The sequence below is a fragment of the Solea solea genome, chromosome 19, assembly GCF_958295425.1.
Source record: "Solea solea chromosome 19, fSolSol10.1, whole genome shotgun sequence".
In the NCBI taxonomy this organism is placed as follows: domain Eukaryota; kingdom Metazoa; phylum Chordata; class Actinopteri; order Pleuronectiformes; family Soleidae; genus Solea; species Solea solea.
In genome coordinates, this window is record NC_081152.1 from 11,760,853 (window position 1) to 11,781,112 (window position 20,260).

General features: G+C 43.0%; 1 protein-coding gene across 4 annotated transcripts in view; it reads left to right on the forward strand.

Annotated features, from left to right (window-relative positions):
- LOC131446110 (mediator of RNA polymerase II transcription subunit 13-like) overlaps positions 1-18,462 on the forward strand; it is a 73,929-nt gene extending 55,467 nt beyond the window's left edge. Inside the window, exons 5-31 of one of the 4 annotated variants that reach the window (XM_058617110.1) lie at positions 2,213-2,358; positions 2,878-3,084; positions 3,919-4,083; positions 4,214-4,370; positions 4,482-4,586; positions 5,135-5,785; positions 6,017-6,230; positions 7,095-7,173; positions 7,337-7,458; positions 7,621-7,717; positions 7,860-8,077; positions 8,990-9,168; positions 9,460-10,388; positions 10,740-10,919; positions 11,053-11,282; positions 11,388-11,586; positions 12,003-12,291; positions 12,379-12,631; positions 12,743-12,931; positions 13,041-13,264; positions 13,366-13,508; positions 13,618-13,776; positions 13,927-14,091; positions 14,372-14,535; positions 15,311-15,475; positions 15,570-15,679; positions 16,482-18,462. In XM_058617110.1, coding sequence (XP_058473093.1) covers positions 2,213-2,358; positions 2,878-3,084; positions 3,919-4,083; positions 4,214-4,370; positions 4,482-4,586; positions 5,135-5,785; positions 6,017-6,230; positions 7,095-7,173; positions 7,337-7,458; positions 7,621-7,717; positions 7,860-8,077; positions 8,990-9,168; positions 9,460-10,388; positions 10,740-10,919; positions 11,053-11,282; positions 11,388-11,586; positions 12,003-12,291; positions 12,379-12,631; positions 12,743-12,931; positions 13,041-13,264; positions 13,366-13,508; positions 13,618-13,776; positions 13,927-14,091; positions 14,372-14,535; positions 15,311-15,475; positions 15,570-15,679; positions 16,482-16,614 — 5,872 coding nt within the window. In that variant the 3' untranslated portion in view covers positions 16,615-18,462. The remainder of the gene's footprint in view (positions 1-2,212; positions 2,359-2,877; positions 3,085-3,918; positions 4,084-4,213; positions 4,371-4,481; positions 4,587-5,134; positions 5,786-6,016; positions 6,231-7,094; positions 7,174-7,336; positions 7,459-7,620; positions 7,718-7,859; positions 8,078-8,989; positions 9,169-9,459; positions 10,389-10,739; positions 10,920-11,052; positions 11,283-11,387; positions 11,587-12,002; positions 12,292-12,378; positions 12,632-12,742; positions 12,932-13,040; positions 13,265-13,365; positions 13,509-13,617; positions 13,777-13,926; positions 14,092-14,371; positions 14,536-15,310; positions 15,476-15,569; positions 15,680-16,481) is intronic. The other 3 variants (XM_058617111.1, XM_058617112.1, XM_058617113.1) reach the window with 3 other exon arrangements.
- Positions 18,463-20,260: the final 1,798 nt, after the last annotated feature.

Below are 20,260 nucleotides of genomic sequence, written 5' to 3' on the forward strand. Positions count from 1 at the left end.
CTGACTGCACAAACATCCCAAAGGATGTGAGAAGCCCAGTGTGTGTGTGTCCACACACTCACACCCGCTTACTGTGCAGGAAAATGCCCTTTGTAAAAGGACAGGGAGCATCAGTCTCCCAGCAACGTCAGCCCCTTTTTGTACGTCTGCGTTTATTACTGCATTTTATTGGCGGTAATTATTGATCTTAGGTCATAATTAAGACGCCTTAAATCCCGGTGGCGTCTATAGTGTATCAAATGTAATTGATAATGTATGTATGTGATATCAAATCAGCTCGACTCTCACTCTTTGGTTTTGTATATCGAGGTAAAATGGATTCGTAATTAGGTTCCGAATATTCTTCATCAGCAGGCATTCCAGCTGAAATACTGACTGATTTTAACACAGAGGAAAAGAGATAAAGATACAAACAGTGATTCCCTGCTTTTCAACTGGGGCTTCAGTTTTATGAGGAGTCTTAAAGGTGCAGTGCTTTTCTAGACGTGCACGCGCGCACACACACACACCTCATAAACATACAGTATAATAGCAATATAAAAAGAATTATCAGCAAGAGAGGGGGAATAAAGTGTAATGGATGCTTTATTTCACAGCTGTATGTAATGTTTGAAGGGCTGTTAGGACTCTAAGTACAGGCAGAACACAAATTATAATTAGTGCAGGAAATCAGTCAATCAAACAAAACAAAACAAAATGAAGGAAACATTGAAGATATACTAACTTGATCCTGTTTGCATCTATCGGTTTAGGTTTATGACTGAACACTCAGGGGATAAATGGAGCGTTTTGTAACCAAGATCCTAAAGATGCTGCCAAATTGTAAATTGTGGTTGTTTGTGCATACGTGCCGGCGGTTCGTTTGACTGGAACTCTTGACGTGCAGCGTTTCCCCTGAGCTTCCCTGTGCTGTTATATATATAGCTCCTCTTATGGTGTAATGATGCACTGAGGACAAGGTTGGAGGGCAGTGACATTGAAAGCATTTTCGACTCGTGTTTTGTGGCGATGAGGATAACTAAGCCCTGTGTGTGCGAGCGCGCGAGTCTGTGCGTCTGGTGCAGGATCGTGCATGCATATGTACGCGCTTCACTTCTGCTCTTCCTCCTGTGATTGTGCAGTCCTGTGTTCTCAAACCACCTGCTGTTATGAGGGTATGTTTCTTTTCTCTGCATGCATCAGGAATGTTTATGACCCAAGAGAAATTGGCCTTTTCTCTCTTTTTCGGTGCGCCACCTGGAGGCCGTCACGGTTAACTCCACTTTATTTGGCTCCCTCATGACTGTTTAGCTCTGCCCATGAGTGACTGTGGAACTGGCCATTTTATTGAATTTGATGATCCATTACAGCTCAAATGGAGGTCCAGCTCCCTCAGGGAAAGGAGATATTGCATAGGCAGCAGGGTAATCACACAGAGATTACAGTACCTGCTGACTTTATTGTCAGTGTGAAATATATAAACCAAGGTGGTAAGGAGCTTTATAGATTAAAAATATACATCAGTGAACCCGGCGTGGTAGTTAATGATGTCCAGCCCGCCCACTGGTATATAGATTGCAATAATGCCCCAACAATTACTCCTCTATGATTAAAAAAAAAAGGAATGCATGATGAACTATGCCTGGGCTGTGTAATAAAGAGCGCTCTGCATATGTAAACATGCAGTCACCACAATCAGTCATCAGGAAATGAGGATTTATACCTGCAATAAGGAGCTTGTGTGGGAAATGATGAAGATGATCAATACAAGGGCTTTTACAAAGACACGTTTTGAACGCGTGTGTGCGTTTGCTAAATTGCTATTTGGAGAAAACAATCGATCGTCTGTCACGCTGCTGCCAGAAAGAGTGGCATATTCACGCGGTACATTTGTTTTTGCAATGGATTTGATTCATTCTGACGTTTAACGTAATTAAATGCAACTTCGGTTCAATTTAAGTCTCATTTTCATGATGTTAACATTTTGTCTGCGTAGGATAATACAAAGTTGAAATTGGACAAAGAGCCGTGTCTATTTCACTGGGAAAACCCATAATGCAATATGATGTTTTTATGTCGCGCACAAGCTGAAGCTCGAGAGGGACGGGCTCACATCTTCCCGTGATCAGCTCGCAGTAGACACGCGGGAGGCATTACACCACCACTATCCTGTTCTTCCTCTGTCTGTCCGTATTGTCATGATTCAAAAACCTTCGATGTCTTCTGTCCCCAGCGAGCACCTATCATGTTCCTTCTCCTTCTTCCTCCACGGGGAGAGCAATGTGTGCACCAGCGTGGAGATTGCCCAGCACCAGCCTGCATACCACGTCACAGAGGACCACATCCGCCTCACACAGACCTCCACTACGCCAGTGCAAGGTGACGCCACAAACCCGCTGCTTTTGTCTTGGGTTCATGAAAACGGTGTCCAGTAACAATGGACTGCTGTATGATGGGCAGGTGTGTCAGAGTGTACAGAACATGACAAAGCTGTGTCAAGGAGCAAGCTTTGCCCTATTTAAAAGCAAGAAGATTACTCATTTGTATTCATGAATACATTATAAAGACATACTGTTATAGTTAAATCAATTCTGTAGTTGTTAGATTAAAAGAAACACAAAGTAAAAAGCACAATATTGAGGTGATTAACTGAAAATACCTTGTATTGTTGTACGTGATGTTACTTAACTGCACCCCACTTGTAAACTCCAGAGGTTTAAGAGTATAATTAAGGAAACACACAAGATTATCTTCATTGTTAAATTGGCCGACGCTACTACTGATACTACCGATCTAAGAAAATAAGGTTATTATGGGAAAAGACAAGGGAACCCTCTGAAAAGTGTTTAAATTTAGAGCATACTTTACTCATTCAAGTCACATTGTATTCACCTGCAGTGATCCTGAGTCCATACGGCCTGAGTGGCACTCTAACAGGTCAGGCCTACAAGATGAGTGACCCAGCGGTACGGAAGCTGATGGAGGACTGGAGCTACTTCTACCCCATGGTGCTCCAGCAGAAAGAGGGAACTGGAGAGAAGGAAAAAGAGGCAGCCAATCCGATTTATGATCGCAACTGTCACGTGGCAGTGGAGGTCATCGTAGGTACGGAAACTGAGTTTTTTGGTTGGATTCCGACGCGCCCCGTATGCAGCGCTCTGAAATCACACAGCATAACAAAGACAACGGGGGGATCTTTACAGCAAGAGCAGAATAAGAAAAACACATCAGACTGCTGTGATGTTGCTTTGCTAAAAGGAAAACAGTGAAGGTTCAACATCACATTGATTACCCACAGTCTCCATGTAGACTCCCAGACTGTTCCAGCTGAGACATTAGTGGATAGGCAGCTACTGAAATATTATTCTTGCTGCAGTGATCCTTACAGTCTGTTTAGCAGATCTCAGAGAGGAGAAGAGGGAGAAATAACTACTCTGGAGGAGAGGAGAGGAGAGAAGAGACAGAGAGCAGAGATAGGGAAGTCATTGCAAAAACCGCAGGGAGTTACTCTAAAAGCTTTGTCTAATCAGTCTGATCCCGCAGCATTGGTTTGACCTGATTACAATCAAAACTCCCATGGATTCCAATAGCTTTTACATCTAAAGAGGAAAGCCCGTCTAGTTCTGCTGCCTCAAATTAAAGCCAAGACGTAACTGTGAAGAGATTTAAGATCATACGTTTTATACAGTAATCTCACCATCCACAGCAGTGGGTACTACAAAATATTAATAACTAGACAGGCTCTGGGCGGTGGGGTTGTCTTTAGGCATATTAACTATTACGTGAGAGTTGCATAAAAAAAACTAGGTGCTAGCCAACTCCTATACCCAGTTTTGACAGTTTCAATAAATCTTGTTGTTAAAAGTGAGCAGCAGCCATCTACTTGTTTCACAACATTAAATAATTTTTTTTTGTTGTTCATTTTTTTTGTCTTCCTAGGTGGAGTGAGGATGACCTACCCAGCTGCTTTTGTTCTGATTGCCCAGGGGGACTTACCAGTGGAGCAGCCTCCACCTGTTCCTGCAGCTCAGGGCCTCAACAGAGAGCCGAACCACTGCAGCGTGCCACTCACACCGCCGACGTCACCGGAGCAGCCCTGCTCGGGTAACTAAAAATATGCTCGTCAACACTTGATAAGAACATCAACTGAAACATCACAGTGGGGAAAAGCTACCTTAAATGTTAAAGAGTCATTCTGAATTATGACATCTGTTCTGCTTTTCATCTTCTACAGCAGACAGTGGCTTTGTCACGTCAGTCTCCAGTGTCCCGACACCAGACAGCAACATGGGGGTCACAAGCATTAGCCCAAAGCATTCTGGGAAAAAACTTACTTGTCAGGTGGTCCACCAGGCCTGGAGGGAGTGCTATCTCAACCAGCCTCAGCATGTGTGAGTTTAACCATGACAAAGTTTGTCTCCTGTGTTTTGGCGTGATTGCCGTTGAAAGCGCGGTGATGCAATTGAGCTCATGCCCCACATGGACGTGTTTGTTCCCTGCAGATTGAATCCACCATCTGACGTGACGCCCAAGAACGAAGTGCCAAACGGAGTTACCACATGGGACTTCAACGATCTGGGAGCGCGAGCGCCCTGCAGCTGCTCCAGGTAGAACAGAGCTGCAGCCAAGCTGTTCGATATCTGCGTCACACGCACGGAATCTGAGCCTTGTTTTCATTTTCACTACAAAATCTTTTTTTTTTTCAATTTAAAAAAAAAAAAAAAACCTGGCTGCTCCAATTAAGACTTTGTTCAGGGATTTACAAACATACTGTATCATCACACTGTGTCTTCAAAAGAGAGATCTTAATGTCAAGTACTAATCACTTTTTGGGAATTGAAATACACTTGCTGTGCAGCTTTTATCTCTTACAGCACATTTTGCCGATTCAACAAGAAGATAAGTTTTAGATTTAGATTAGTTGAAGTGTAATTGAATCCTAGAGTTATTGTTCTCTCGTTCATATTATTTATTGCCACTCCATTTTTTGAAAACAGCATGCGACAGCTGTCCAAACTGGGAATGAGAACGATGAACTCAGCATGGTAGTTTTTGTAATACTTGTAAAAAAAAAAAAAAAAAAAGATATTGCTGCTTTTTGTGAAATTAAAGGGACAACACTAATTACTGATTGCTTCTTCAAACATTGCTCCAGGTTAAAACAGCAGAAGATAAACCTGACCACCACATCCAGTGCCAACACCCAGACCAGTGCCAACCCCGCTCAGCCTGCTGGCCCATCATTATACCCTCCGCCTCTGCCCAAACACAAGACCAGTGAAAAGACAGAAAAGGCTGATAAACAATCAAAGAGGCCAGCCACGATCCCCTTCCACCACCGTCTATCTGTGACACAGGAATCCCCTCTGGAGCAGGACTCACCGGTCGGGCCCCAGCTTGCAGGTCTTGTGGCTCTGGAGCCACCCATAGAGACTTTGGGCTCTCTGCCAGGTTGCAAATATCCCAAACCGCTCTCTACAAAAGCCCCCGAGTCCCTCCTCCACTCACCGATGTCTCCACTTCCTCCGACACTTAGCCCGCACCCTCGGGTGCAGGACCCAGAGGTCCTGGATGGCCACGTGGACATGCCTGTCTGTCCAGATGGAGCTTCAGGTCTGGGGCTGATTACCAGCGACACAGCTGTGTATACAGCTCTGCTGAGGCAGAGGGAGAATGGAGCTGGCTGGTGGAGAGGCTTCAGGACTCCCAGAACTGATAAGACTGAATTCAGACCCTCCGACCTCCCCACTGATAAGTTGGAGGAAGTGAGGACAGAGGCGGCCACTGAAGGAGCTCCACTAAAGAGGTAGGATAGTGACACAATAGAAGTGTTCAGGTGCAGTTGGTAGAGGACTGACCATGGCTGAGATATTAACAAAGGTATCTCATGTTTTCTGCAAATATTGGTGGAATTCACTATCTATCGACTGAAGCTAAGACCCATCCTGTGAAGTTGTTCTGGAAATATAAAACAATAAGTTCCCACTAATGCCACGACAGATTGTGTGATTGCATTTGTCCCCTTCGTCTTCTCCAGACTGTACACACAGACTCACAAGAGATTTAAAATCTCAGAGGAGAGGGTGAGGGACCACATCCACACGTTGGGCCTGTTCCAGCAGCCAGGTGTGGAGGCACTGCGGGAGCCTGGGGACGATCCCTACGACTTTAAGGAAGGAGACATCGAGTACATTTTCTCCACGTCCAAACGATTAAAGGGCCAAGGGCGAGAACCCAGCAAGAAGGCCAAGGTAGAACCACACAGACACTTAATTATGACACTTCATTTATTGTGTTACAGTGTCATAATGTTGAACCCATGGAAAATGATCACATGGTTTCATTTATTCTCAACAAACTTCTTTCCAACAGCTTCTTTTCAGTGGGAAAAAACAACAACAACAGTGCAACCAGACTGGAATAAGTTTGGCATATTTATCATCTAATAGCTGAAAAGACAAATATTTTCCTCAAGATTTTGTACACGGATTTATTGGATTTAAAAACAGTAAATATTGGATTTAACGTTTTCCAGCAGGTGAAGCATAAATCAAACAAATGCTGCTGCTGCTGTGTTTCTCTGCTAACACATAAAGCAGATGGCAGGGTTTTGTTCCCTTGCTGCCCTCGTGTGGCCAAAAACCTCATGAATGCACTCTCGTTCACTTGAGAGACAGTTACTTGTGATAAAAGCAGCTCACGGCTCTACAACATTTTCTTGCATGGTCATGTTTTTATGCAATGAAATGAAACACTATGAAATGTTGTGGCACAAAATGTCACAATGTTACGCATCTTTTTGACCTAGTTGTTTGAAAGAAGGCTGAAGACATTTTATTTCAAAAAATAAATAAATTATACTTTTGCCTTACAGCAAGAAAGCTTCTAGTTCGGGAAGTTTGCATGTTCTTCCTGTGTGTGTGTGTGTGGGGGGGGGGGGGTCACTCTGGGTTCTCCGGTTTCCTCTCACATGTCCCAAAACATGCAGAGGTTAATTGAACAGGGATTGCCGACCTGTCCAGCATGTGTCCCGCGACCGTCACATGGAGGATAAAGCCTGTAGACGATGAAACTAAGCTGAAAATACTCATATTTATTTCCAATTCATCCACCAGGGAGAAGAAATCACTAGCAATGGAGCACTGCCTGATGGGAAAGATGCTATGTCCATTTTTAACTCGGCACCAAAATCAGGTCAGAAACTACCCCACTCACTGCCATCATCATCATCATCATCATCGTCATACACGTATCCTGCAGTACACTCTGTGACTAAATACTTCCTTGTGCAGTGTTTTTTTAAAACACTTTTTTTTTTTTTTTTTTTTTTTAAACAACTGCGATGTTTGTGTTGCAGATGAATCTAGTCAGGACGACGGAGCTGCCAAAGCTAATCCTTCCCTGACCAGAGAAAAGGATCTGGTGGTCAACATCTCTGATCTAGACAACATATTTGATGAAGACGAGGAGGAGTTGGGGGTAAGACTTTATTCTGTATGAGGTATAATACAGGCCTAATATTAGGGGCTCCGAGTCCTAGGTCCATGTCTCATGCTACCGTCGTCCTGGTCATTTAAAATGACAATATTCTGAAGCACTGAACCAAACTAAGGGTCTGAGCGTGTGTGTAATGATTTGTAGACTGTGTACCCCAACCAGCACTCAGCAAAGCTGCCGATGTCAACAGAAGATCGCCCTCTGGGGAAGGAAGGAAGAGTTGCAGTGCCGTACCCATCAAGTGAGTCACAATCTGGACAAAAATACATTTCAGTGGCGTCTATTGCAGACTCTATATGCAACCACTGCGTCCTAATTGGGGAATAAATCCTGTCAGTCCTCCCTGTCTCTTCATCTCTTCGTCCGCGCCTGTCTCCTTTCAGCAGTAGCAGACCTCCAGCGCATGTTTCCCACGCCACCTTCCCTAGAGCAGCACCCCGCCTTCTCGCCCATCATGACGTATCGCGACACCCTGAGCACAGAGCCGCCTGCACCCATCGGAGCAGCTGACCAGCTGCCACCTTTAGCCTCCACGCAGCTCGCTGAATACAGGATGGAGACCGATGAGGGCATGGCCAGCCCCAGGCAGGAGGATATCAAGGTAAGGAATTGATGCATAATGATTTGGCTTCGTGTGAAATGAGAAAAAGAACATGGACAGAGAAACTTGTTGATTACAGTACTGCCAGAATTGACTTAAATCCAGGGAAAATCTTGGTCGCCATGGGGAAGTCAATGCATGCACTTGTGGATTAAGTGGCAGCTAATTACTCTTTGCAACTGGTCAGACTCACATGCCAAGTTGGAATTGTTTCACTGACATTTGCACCTCACTAATTAGCGATGTCTGCGTTGTGAGTCAGACATCTGTACTGACTGCAGGCTCTGTGAGCCGGGAAGAGCTAATTATAGGAGATTGCACTTAGTGGCCACTATTAGGTTCATCTGCTGGATAACATGGAATACAGGCTGTTCCAAACGCCAATAAAATAAACTTTTGTTGTTTTTACGAGAAACACGTAACTGTGATTAAAGGGTTTAATTAAAATTAGAGATGATAGCTTTTATGAATGAACAGAGAGTAGGATACAGTAAGCTACAGTGCGATTTGCACTCCTGCCTGTAGAATGTATTATGTGAATGTAATCTTGCTTGTTTTGTGATGTGTTGCTGGCAAGTTTTAAATATGACACTAAGTTCTAAACATATGGATAATGTGCATAATGTTTCAAACACACTCATTTCCAAAGACAATTGCTGTAAATGAAATCCCACTGGCAAGTAGTGCATGTGCACGTGTGAAATGATGCCTCATGATGCCTTTGCTGTTTATTGTAGTGCAGGTTATTAAAGTGCAATGCCATACATATCACCCTGCAGCTGTAAACAGTAAATTAGAGGAACACATGTGTAGTAATCTGCTACTGAAACTAGTCCCCACACAAAAAATTTAATTTCTAAGAATAATGGCTGTACAAAACTGTTAATTGTTCTTCTTCTTCTCCTAATCCAGCCACAAATAGGATCCTCCATGTTTGCCCCACTATCCTGCCTCCCTAGCCAGACCCTTCCACCGCTCAAGATTCCTGAGCAGTGTTACTATCGTCCATCCTGGGCCCTTTTGCCCAAAATGGAGCATTTCCCAGCAGTCATGCATCCCCAGAACACCGCTTTCAACAGGGATGGATACACGTGAGTAGTCGGCTGTGATTAGCATAGAAAACATTTTATTATGCTGTTATTTTTTAAAGCTTTTCATTAAAGCTTTTGAACATGTGCCAGACGATGTGGTTTCGGAAGGATGAATATACGAGGGTGACCTCAAATAGAAAGAGTGTAGCACTCTGAGGATGGTAAAGTCAGATGGTTCTGAGGATATAGCTCTGCTCAGATCTAAGCACCAGCATGAACTTCAAGAGCTGCTCCCCATAGAGTCAATTTAATATTGTTTTTCTGTCTGACTGTGTGTGTTTTGTTTTCCAGAAATATCCCCAGTGTCAACACTGTCACAGATCAGGAGTATAGTCAGATGAGCGCCACCACTGCCTCTGTGAGCACCATTGCTGGCATCCTCCCGTCTCCTGCCACTCCCCGCTTCTCTGTTCCTACTCCTCGCACTCCTCGTACACCAAGAGGTATTAACGCTGCAAGCTCCGGGCAGGGCTCAGTGAAGCAGGACGGCACCGAGCTCAGCTCACCAGCCTCTACTCCGTCCACCAGCATTCCTCTCAGTTCCGTAGAGCCCCTGGCTCGGCCAGGACCCTCTCTGCCCGAGGCCCACAGCCTGTACACTATCCTCCTTCTCTCAGACTCCGTCCTCAACGTCTTCAAGGATCGCAACTTCGACAGCTGCTGTATCTGCGCCTGCAATATGAACGTCAAAGGAGCAGATGTGGGGGTTTATATCCCCGATTCCACGTGTGAAGATCAGTATCGCTGTATGTGTGGCTTCAGTGCCATTGTGAACAGGCGGCTGGCCCACGGCACAGGCCTCTTCCTGGAGGATGAGCTGGATATTTTTGGTCGGACTTCTGAGGTCGGCAGGGCAGCCGAGAGGAGGCTGGCTCTTTGCCGGCGGGACCCACCTATGGGAGACCCCAGGGCCAAGCGGCCTCAGGATACAGCCCCTGCGTCTCCATCTGTAATGATCCTTCTGCAGGAGCAGTGCTCCCAGCCCATCTCCTCCCTGACATCACTGCACTTCCCCCTCAGCTGTTCCTGTCATGGCCGCAAGGGGGCACTGCTTCAAAGCTGGATGTCTGAAAAGCAGTGGGCAGATGAAAGTGATGCCTGTGTGGAGTGTTACAATGCCTTGGAACAGGGGCTGCAGTATGTGGATAATCCCATCGGGGGCAAAGTAGATCAAGCTGTTGTCAGGAGTACAGCTTTACATCCCTGGCCACACACTAATGGTAAGAAACATCATTTAGCTGCTAAAGAAGGAACATGAATGATGTATGTCAGAAATTCCCAAACTCTAGAGGGTTTGTTTTAATAATTATATCTCTATCCTATATTTAACGCATGTTTTTCTTTGGAAGAATTATGGTAATGGGAGCATTTTTCTATCCTCCAGACTCTGGTAACACTGTAATACCTCCAAGGCCACACTTTAGGAAGCACCGATGTGTGCCATCCACATTAATCTGGCACTTTTTCGTAGATTAGACGACTGCATATACAGTCACTGTGCATATGTTCACGTATGCGTGTGTGTGTGTTCACCTGTGTGTGTGTGTGCATGTCTATTCTAACCCCCACAGTGCTGGACATGAGCATGTTGTCGTCCCAGGACATGGTTCGCTTGCTGCTGTCTCTGCAGCCTTTCCTACAGGACGCCATCCAGAAGAAGAGGACAGGACGGACCTGGGAAAACATCCAGCATGTGCAGGGTCCACTCACATGGCAGCAGTTCCATAAGATGGCTGGCAGAGGTTCCTACGGTGAGTCAATGTTCTTTGTGGTGGTTTTTTACTGAATACTTTGCCTGTAACACTATAAATCTGTGATAACATGAGATGCACAGTGATTACCTTGTTGGATTGGAGTAAATATTACGGTCTCTGTTGGTTTAAGGTTCTGAAGAGTCACCGGAGCCGTTACCCATCCCCACGGTTTTACTAGGCTATGACCGGGAGAGGGACTTCTTGGCTTTGTCCCCGTTGGCGTTACCTTTTTGGGAAAAGTTGCTATTGGAGCCTTATGGAGGGCAGCGGGATGTGGCGTATGTGGTGCTGTGCCCCAATAGCCGCTCTCTCCTTGCTGCGGCCCGATCCTTCTTCCAGGAACTCAGTGCCGTATACGAGGTGGGCTGTCTGTGGTGAAATGTCAACAAACTAAAAATGATCTGGATTACGATGTTATTGTTTGAATGAGTTAACGAAGTGTTGCCCCGCTTTCTACATTTCCAGACGTGCCGCCTTGGGAAGCACCGCCCTCTGGCCAAGGTGTCCAGGGACGGCCTTGTGCGTGTGGGTGAAGATGTGGAGCCAGAAAAGCTCGAGGAGGTTGATGTGGATCAGTGGATGACTGGACCATGGGCTGGACAGCAGCACACTGACAACCTCAGCAAACTCAAGCTGTACGCTTATGCCTGCAAGCAGCAGCTAGGTGAGGATATCCAATCTAATCTAAGATAGTGCACTCAAATGCATAGATTGAAATATCTGCCACCAGGGGTCTCACTCTCAATAATAAAAGACCGAGTTTGATGTCAGGATGCAGCTTTGGATCATGGGAAGTGTTGGGGTTCTTTGGTGGCAAAACCACAGCAAGTGTCACTGAGGAGTTCTGATCAATTAATGACAAAAACACACTGGCTAACTAGTAGCACAGAATATTTCCTTCCTCACTCTTGGTTTGTCTGTGACCTTTGAATAGAAATAACATTTTATGGATTTAAAGAGTGAGGGAAATGTTTTGGCAAGTGTAAGTACACTCACAATATATAAAATTAGATATTTTAGTGCAGAAATGTTACATATTATGTCTTTAAGTTTTAAATTGAACCCTTTTCCTTTCCTCAGGTCCTCAGCTGTCCACTCTGACTCTGGACAGCAGTCTTCTGCTGCCTCCCAAAGTCCAGCCTCCTGTGAACAACGCGTCCTCAGCCCAGTCGGCCTCCTCTGGACAGACTCAAGCTTGGGCTCCTGATGGGGAACAAGCTCAGGGGGCCGTTGGTTCGACTAGCGCTCTGACCCCGTCTGGAACAACCTCAGGCCAGACGGGAGAGACAACTCAAGGAGAGAGCAGTGATTCTAAGGGGAACTCTACTACCACACCACCAGCGAACACACCAGCAGAGAATCCTGAACTGTAAGAGCCTTTTTGTTTTTAATAAATGATCCACCCTCCCGTGTTGTTCCACACGTTTAAATGAATGCAACGTTTGTCTGCTTTCAGGACGTCTGAGCAGTCTAGAATCGGCATCCCCACTGTGGCTGACTCCACGGACAGCTACGCCAACCCACCAGCTATCGTTATTTACATCGTGGACGCTTTTCTCAGCGCAAGTGCAGTGAGAAATGAAGGCGGAGAGGAAGAGGAGGGTGACGAGGTAGAGGCCAGTAGCATTTGGTTACTGGGGCTTCTTCGCTGCTACACAGAGATGCTGCAGATGTTGCCTGAGACGATGAGACCCGCACTGGTGCTACAGGTAAAAAAAGATGCTGGCATTGACACGATGCTGGACGCAACAGATTTCCCTTTAACTCTTCACTCTTGATCCTAATTGTTTCTGCCGTTCTTTTGTCTTGATCGTATGCAGGTGGTGCCATGTCAGTATCTTCTCCAGCCGGCCAGTGGGGAGAGCCACTTGTACCTGCAGAACCTGCGCTCCATGGCTTTCTCTTGTTACTCCCAGTGCAGGCGTCTGCTACCCCAACAAACACACATCAAGTCCCTGACTGGCTTTGGCCCTGTGTCCACTGTCAGTACTGTGCTTAAGACTCCAGAGGTAAGCATAATGATTCAAACTATGATGGAACTGAAATGTTTATTATATTGTTTTATTAATATATAAAAAACAGTGTACTTAATATGCTCAATGCATTGCAATGTTCCAGCATCCTAGTCCACTGCAGCTGTATACTCCGCCATTCATCCTGGGTCTGACTCGTCCCAAGCAGCCAGAACCAGGAGAGGTTTGGGCAGAGATCCCTCCCAGATATAATGTGCTCTATGTGGGATACTGCCTATCACATGACCAGCGCTGGATCCTGGTGTCCTGCACTGACCAGCAGGGGGAGATCCTGGAGTCCTGCATCATCAACATTGATGTGCCCAACAGGTGATGAGATGGCTGTTTATTGTCCTCGTCCTGTTCAGAGTTCTCTATCGTAAGGTTCTGGTGTTTTTACGTTGATCGCTCATCGTAATTTTTCACTGCAGAGCACGACGTCCCAAGGTTTCGGCCAGAAAGATGGGACTGCAGAAGCTGTGGGAGTGGTGTGTTGGCATCATCCAGATGACGTCGCTGCCATGGAGGATCGTGATTGGTCGATTAGGCAGACTGGGGCACGGGGAGCTTAAAGGTGAGACACTCAGAGGGTGCAAAGACCTTTTCTATCAACATAGGCAAATGGTAATAAAACTGATTCTTCTTTTTTGTCTGTCTCTCCTTGTGTCTCCTTTCTCATCTAGATTGGAGCTCACTCCTTGGAGAGCATTCTCTCCATTCAATAGGGCGCCAGCTGAGGGAGGCTTGTCGTATGTGTGGGATCTCAGCTGCCGATTCTCCCACCATCCTCAGTGCCTGCCTGGTCGCCATGGAGCCACAGGGCTCCTTTGTGATCATGCCTGGTTAGTAGCTCGCCCACGCCGTCTGTTATAAATGATGGTGACGACAGTGCTGATGCTGATAATTTCTCATCGGCAGTATTATAGTGGTTCGGTGTCTCATTAACAACATCGGTGACTAACAGTTGTGCGCTTGTGTGCGTGCGTCTCCAGATGCCGTGACCATGGGCTCAGTGTTCGGACGCAGCACTGCTCTGAATCTGCAGACGTCGCAGCTGAATACACCTCAGGATGCTTCCTGCACACACATCCTAGTCTTCCCTACTTCTGCCACCACCCAGCTCGCACCCAGTTCCTACCCGACAGAAGATAATAATGGTAACCAGTGGCAGGATAAAAGTCACTCTTGCACTTACAGGATCACACGAGATCCTTGTTGCTGCCGCAATGCCACGGTCACAAAAAGCTAGTGGAAAAAAAAATATGAAATCCCAGGTCTGGATTTACAATGTGCAGTGAACTAGTGATGGGAATATTTATTGTGTTAGTGATGACTGACTCTAGACTCCTCCGGAGGTATCAATACACAATAACGTTTGACATGATCAGGGTTGTCGTGACACTGATAACATTGCTCTCTCTGTGTTTTCTCTGTTAGACGACATGTTTGATCTGCCCTTCCCTGATGAGCTGGAGAACGACATTGGCCATGACATGATGCTGATCACGGGGAACCTCCACCCTTCCCCCAACACCTCTCCTGTGCCCTCACCTGGTTCTCCATCTGGGATGGGAATGGGATCCCATTTCCATCACACCAGGGTGCATGACGGACTCATTTTATGAAAACATGCCCACAGTGACACGGCATACCCTCACACCTAACATAAGAAACACAGATATTGTATTTAAACAGTATAACATTGCAACTGTTGCTACAAAAAGATCACTATTTCACAGAAACGTGATTGATGTACTTGCTTTGATCTGTTTAAACAGATAAAGAACATATGGTATAGGAAATCAGAAGTGTCATTATTTTTGACTGCACATACCTCCCTCCAGTTCTTATTGACGTGTGACACCTCGTGTTTCGATCAAACGTGAATCAGAATTTAAGGTTTGACAAGTAAAATAGACGCAGAGGAATTTGTCTCAGAGGCACAGGGGAACAGAGGTGCTGACAACCGATAATCAGCCGCAATTAAGACGCCACTGACACACTGTAGAAACAACACTGGCAATGCATAGCTGCATAGTTTGAAGTTGAAGGTTAAACACTGTGCGCTCAATTCCCATCACTTTGAACCACGCGGTGGAAAATGCAAATCCATGTTTTGCAAAGCCTCTGTGGCAGGAACTTATCCGGGTCAAGTTTGTTAAACCAATATGTTTCCTTTTTAAAACAAGTGGATCGCTTTAGCTCACTTTAAACCTTTACACAACATGGCTTTTTTTTTCATTCTAGGATTTTAACATTATTCTAAGGTTCAAGTACAAGTACAAAACACAGGCATGCAGCTACTAGAAATCAGTGAGCTATAGTTTATATGCAGACAGTGGTTAATTGCTGGTCTTCTCCTGTGTGTAAATATAGAGTCAAGGAGAGCGTTTGCTGTCTCGAGACAATCCACCAGAGGAGCTGAAGCAGCAGCCGCTCGCTCTGGGTTATTACGTCTCCACCGCACAAGCAAATGGACTTCCTCACTGGTTCTGGGCCTCCTGCCCACAGGCTGAGAGTCAGTGTCCACTCTTTCTCAAGGTACTTACAACATGACATACAGTGTTTGTGTTAGTGTGTGTGTGTGTGAGAGCAAACTCGTATTTTTGACATTGCTTTTTGTTTTTTGCTTCAGGCATCTCTCCACCACCACATCTCTATAGCCCAGTCAGATGAGCTGGTGTCAGACAAAACTAAGAGGACCCCTCACCCCTTAGACTCAAAGACCACCTCTGATGTGCTCAGGTAAAGGTTTTACATATTATTATCCTTTCAGAGTTTGAGTGCACAACAGTATAAAATGACCATATAGGTTTAAAAATGAGAAATATTTGTGGCTTATTTAAGTAGTTGAATTATGTACGTGGTAAAATGTAAATGACATGGATCCATTAATATACAGTGCCTAACACATTTATTAGACCACTACCCAAATCCACATCTGCACTAAATTAACAGCATTGATAATTATAAAAATGTATTTTTTTTACATTTCTGTGATAGTTAGTACACCGGTATGTAGAAGCTCTTTGATTGAAATTGTGTTTTTAATGCTAAAATATAATAATTATTATTGTTATCTAGGATTAGATGTTTTCTTAAAAAAAAAAAAAATTGTAAAGCACATTATTATTTCTTGTCAAATTATAGTTAATTACCTGCATTCCTGAAGAGAAAAATTTGTTTTTATGGTTGAATGTTGGGCATTAAAAGGTGAATTCACTTTGTTATTTGACAAAAATAAATAATAGTTATTTTATTGTATACAATTATACAACTGGTTTTTAGACACGTTGTTGAAAGATTTCTAAAATATGTATGGTTTTCTCCTTTTTATGAGGAGATATTATATATATATATATATATATATATAGAGAGAGAGAGAGAGAATATATATTCTATATATATATTTATTTATTTATTTATTTAATTTTTTCTTATTTATATTTAATAAATATACATAAATGATTATAAATAAGTTGAGTATTGAGAAAAAAAAAAAAAAAAAAAAATGCCCTTGATAAAATTGTCTATTTTCTGATCACAGGTTTGTATTGGAACAATATAACGCCCTCTCCTGGCTGACGTGTACCCCTGCCACTCAAGACCGCCAATCCTGTCTGCCCGTCCACCTGGCTGTGCTGATCCAAATGTACAATGCCATCCTGAACATGCTTTAACTGTGTGACACTTCCCGGAGAGCTCAGCGGGGGATGGACAGTTTTATTTCCTCTGTGCCTACACTTCCTCCTGTCAGGCACCAGAGAGCACCAGAACTCTTCTGCTGTTTTGGGTAGACATGTACTTAAAGGCCAATTCAAGGACAAGGCAATACAGACTCCCCTTCCCCTGAGCCTGGTGTGTAACAAATAAGAAAGTCTATGAACAATAATCACTTTTGGTGAACCGCGACAGCGTGCAAATCCCATTTGTACCTTCGAAACTGGCTCTGGGCAAGTTGTGGAGCGTTCTGAGGAATAATCAGATGGATCTGTCTGACGGTGTACTGACATATCAAAATATAAACCTTCTCATGATCAAAACGGCGTCACGTTCCATGTGGACTAAACCTCTTTGTGGCATTTGAGGCATCCGTGGATGACAGAGATGGCGGTATACGATCGTCTGGGGGCCACGCAACTCCATAATGTACAACCAGCAAAAAGTGGCACGACAACACAAACTCATGGCTTTCTTTCGATGTTCCGTTAACAATGTTTCTACATTTTTTGTACAGAACTGCACTGTTTAGCTTCTTGGGACTTGCAGTCAGTTGAGGAAACTTTTACCTTTGCTCTGAGAGGGGCAAACATCCCCACCTACTCCAAAGAAGGGAGCATTTAATAACGGCACTTTTTCCTCACCTTCCAAAGTGTAGATAAAAAACACGATGGGAAATATTTGATCGGTCAAGGCGTTAAGTGTTGTTTATATTGTAATGACATACATTTGCAAAGAATTGAGACTTATTTTTTAATATTTAAAACAAAGAAAATGAGAAACTTAAACAAGGCCTTTTTCTTCCCAATTGATGGTTAATTGTCTTGGGATCTGAAATAAAAAATAAAAAAAAATGTCATTTTAATGCAATTGTAAAGATGCCATATTTATACAAATTATATCATGTCATAGAATTTGATATGCTATATGTATATACATAAATATATATTACCTCTTCAAAGCAGGCACTTAATAACAAGAGTGAGGGACATAAATATCTCGTGAGAAATGGATACAGTATGAACATTTATCAAAGAAAATGCATTGTTCTTTCTTTTTTTATTATTATTTTCTACAGATACTGAACATTTCAACTTCTTATTTAAATGTTTAAATTAAACTAACGGATGCAGGAGATACAGTATACTGTATATTTATAAAGTGTTCCTCTTCTGCTCAAAGACTTGAAATAGGCAATAGAAAACCATGGTATTTGAATATTACAAGGTAATGAAATATTTAAAAATGACGTTTTTATCTCATTGGCTCTCCTAAATGATGTCAAGTGAACCATCAAGGCCTGTCTCTTCAGCTTCACTCAGTCTGCTGTGTGTTAGATTCCTAGCATGTTTGTATATACACTTTTCAGCTGTGTCTTTTATTTTTTTATTATTGTTTTTTTTATTTTTATTATTCTTAAAGCTGTACATTTCATGCTGGTTGGCTTACTTTCAAGCAATTCATATCAAACTATTTTTGCTGTGAGCTTTTGAGATAGATATATATATACATGTATGTATATATATGTGTGTGTATATATATATATGTATATACATACATGTATATACACATATATGTGTATATATATACATATATATATATATATATATACAGTGCAAAACTCATTTGATTACAGCCAAAAGGTTAAATTGCCAAGTAAGTGTACACAAATGTACAGATACGTTTGCAAAAAAAACAAAAATGTTCCATCTCTCATCACTTTGAATATCAAACAGATCCACTTCAGTGCGACTGATCTGTTTCTTTTACACTCTTTTTTAGTAAATTATTAAAACTCTTGAAAATGATGCTGCGTTTGACGTCCTCTCTGAATCCAGACGAATGTAAATGTATGTAAATGTTTCAGACTGTACGCTGTATTTTTGCCTTTTTTATTTGGTTTATGCAGTGTTAATAATCAGTAGTTATCAAAAGCCAAAAACAGTATTGTTTACCCGACCTTTAATGCAATTTTCAGGTACATGACCTTGTTGTTAGGTCAAATTTCAACATTTGTTCATCTGATTAGAAGTCCTGAATATGAACATTAACTAAAAAATACCTCAATCCTCTATTTGTTTTTGAATGTAAGGCCTTAACTTGTAATGCAGTAACTTTACAGTGTGGTATCCCCTATTTCAGTCCTGTATAAAGTAAATAAAAGGGATACTAGAGTAATAGTACATGTATCTTATCCGAAAATGACTTTGGTAGAAGTTGAAGTCTCTTTTAAATAATATTACTTATGGAAAAGTTTTAAGTATATGACATTTTACTGTACTTAAGTATAAAAGGTAATTTTCTGATATATAAAGTTTTAGAACTAAAAATATTTTAAAAAAGCAAGGAGTTAGGATTTTTGCCATGGTAGGTCAGTAGTAGGGTGAGTTGTCTTTCAAGTGGAAGGTTGTGGGTTCAATTCCTGGCTCTGCTGGTCCATATGTGTCCTTGAGCGAGACACTTAACCCCATGATGCAGTGCGTGAATGGGTGAAAACCATAGTGTAAAGCAGCTCATCAAGACTAGAAAAACTCTATATAAACACAGACCATTACCAACTCTTCTTCTTCTGATTTTATTTGGTAGTAACGAGTAACAAAGACTGTTAGAGGAAATGCAGTGGAGTAAAGGTAGAAGTTGCTAGAAATAATATAAATACCTAAGATATGTGAATATATATATACATATACTGTATATATATGTATATATATACATATATATAATATGGAAGTTTGAGGGTGCCTCTAAAGTAACACAAATGAATATCAAGTTACATTTCTTCAGTCAGATATTGGTGACTTATCGTCATATACAGTGCATCTCTTGTTAGAAACAGTTCACGCTGAATGACGCTGCCATTCGAGCATGACAGTGAGAACATAAACACGGTGTGAATAAAGTAGTGAGTGCAGTGGGAACACATATAATTTAACAGTGCTTTAAATAACCCGTGAAGAGGAAGATACGCCTTTAATTACATTGCGCTGTCAAAAGGTGTGAATTATTGGCTTCTTACAACCGACTTCCATCCGAATAAGATTATAAGATCTAAGGCTTGGCCATAATCGTGACAAGCACTGACACCCTCTATTGTCAAACACAATGGACGCGATAAACCTCGTCATTACAGAGGAGCGATGTTTATGCACTAGTTTGATAAGGCATATGCAAATAATGCGTGACAGTCACCCGGCGGTTGTCCTTCTAGTTGAGCAAGATTGTCAGGTGTTATAATAACAAACATGAGAACTGATTTGACGCCTGACAAAAGAGGACTTAAAAAAAATAAACATTTACAATTTAGAAACTACTTCCCTGTGTGTGTGTGTGTGTGTGTGTGTGTGTGTGTGTGTGTGTGTGTGTGTGTGTGTTAGTCCATTGGGGGATTGTGAGGGACTAGATATGAAAAAAATGGTAAAAGATTCGTCAAATGCACGTTAAGGACTTTTAAATGAGCTCATTGTGTGTATGTAATGATTCTCAAGGATGTCTTCTTATGGGGAGCTAAGAGCTATGCCCCCCCCCCCACGTCCCCTTTTGTGTGCCGAAATGAGTTTGACTATGTGAATACATGAGGAGAAGACAGACGGAATAATGCCGGGAACA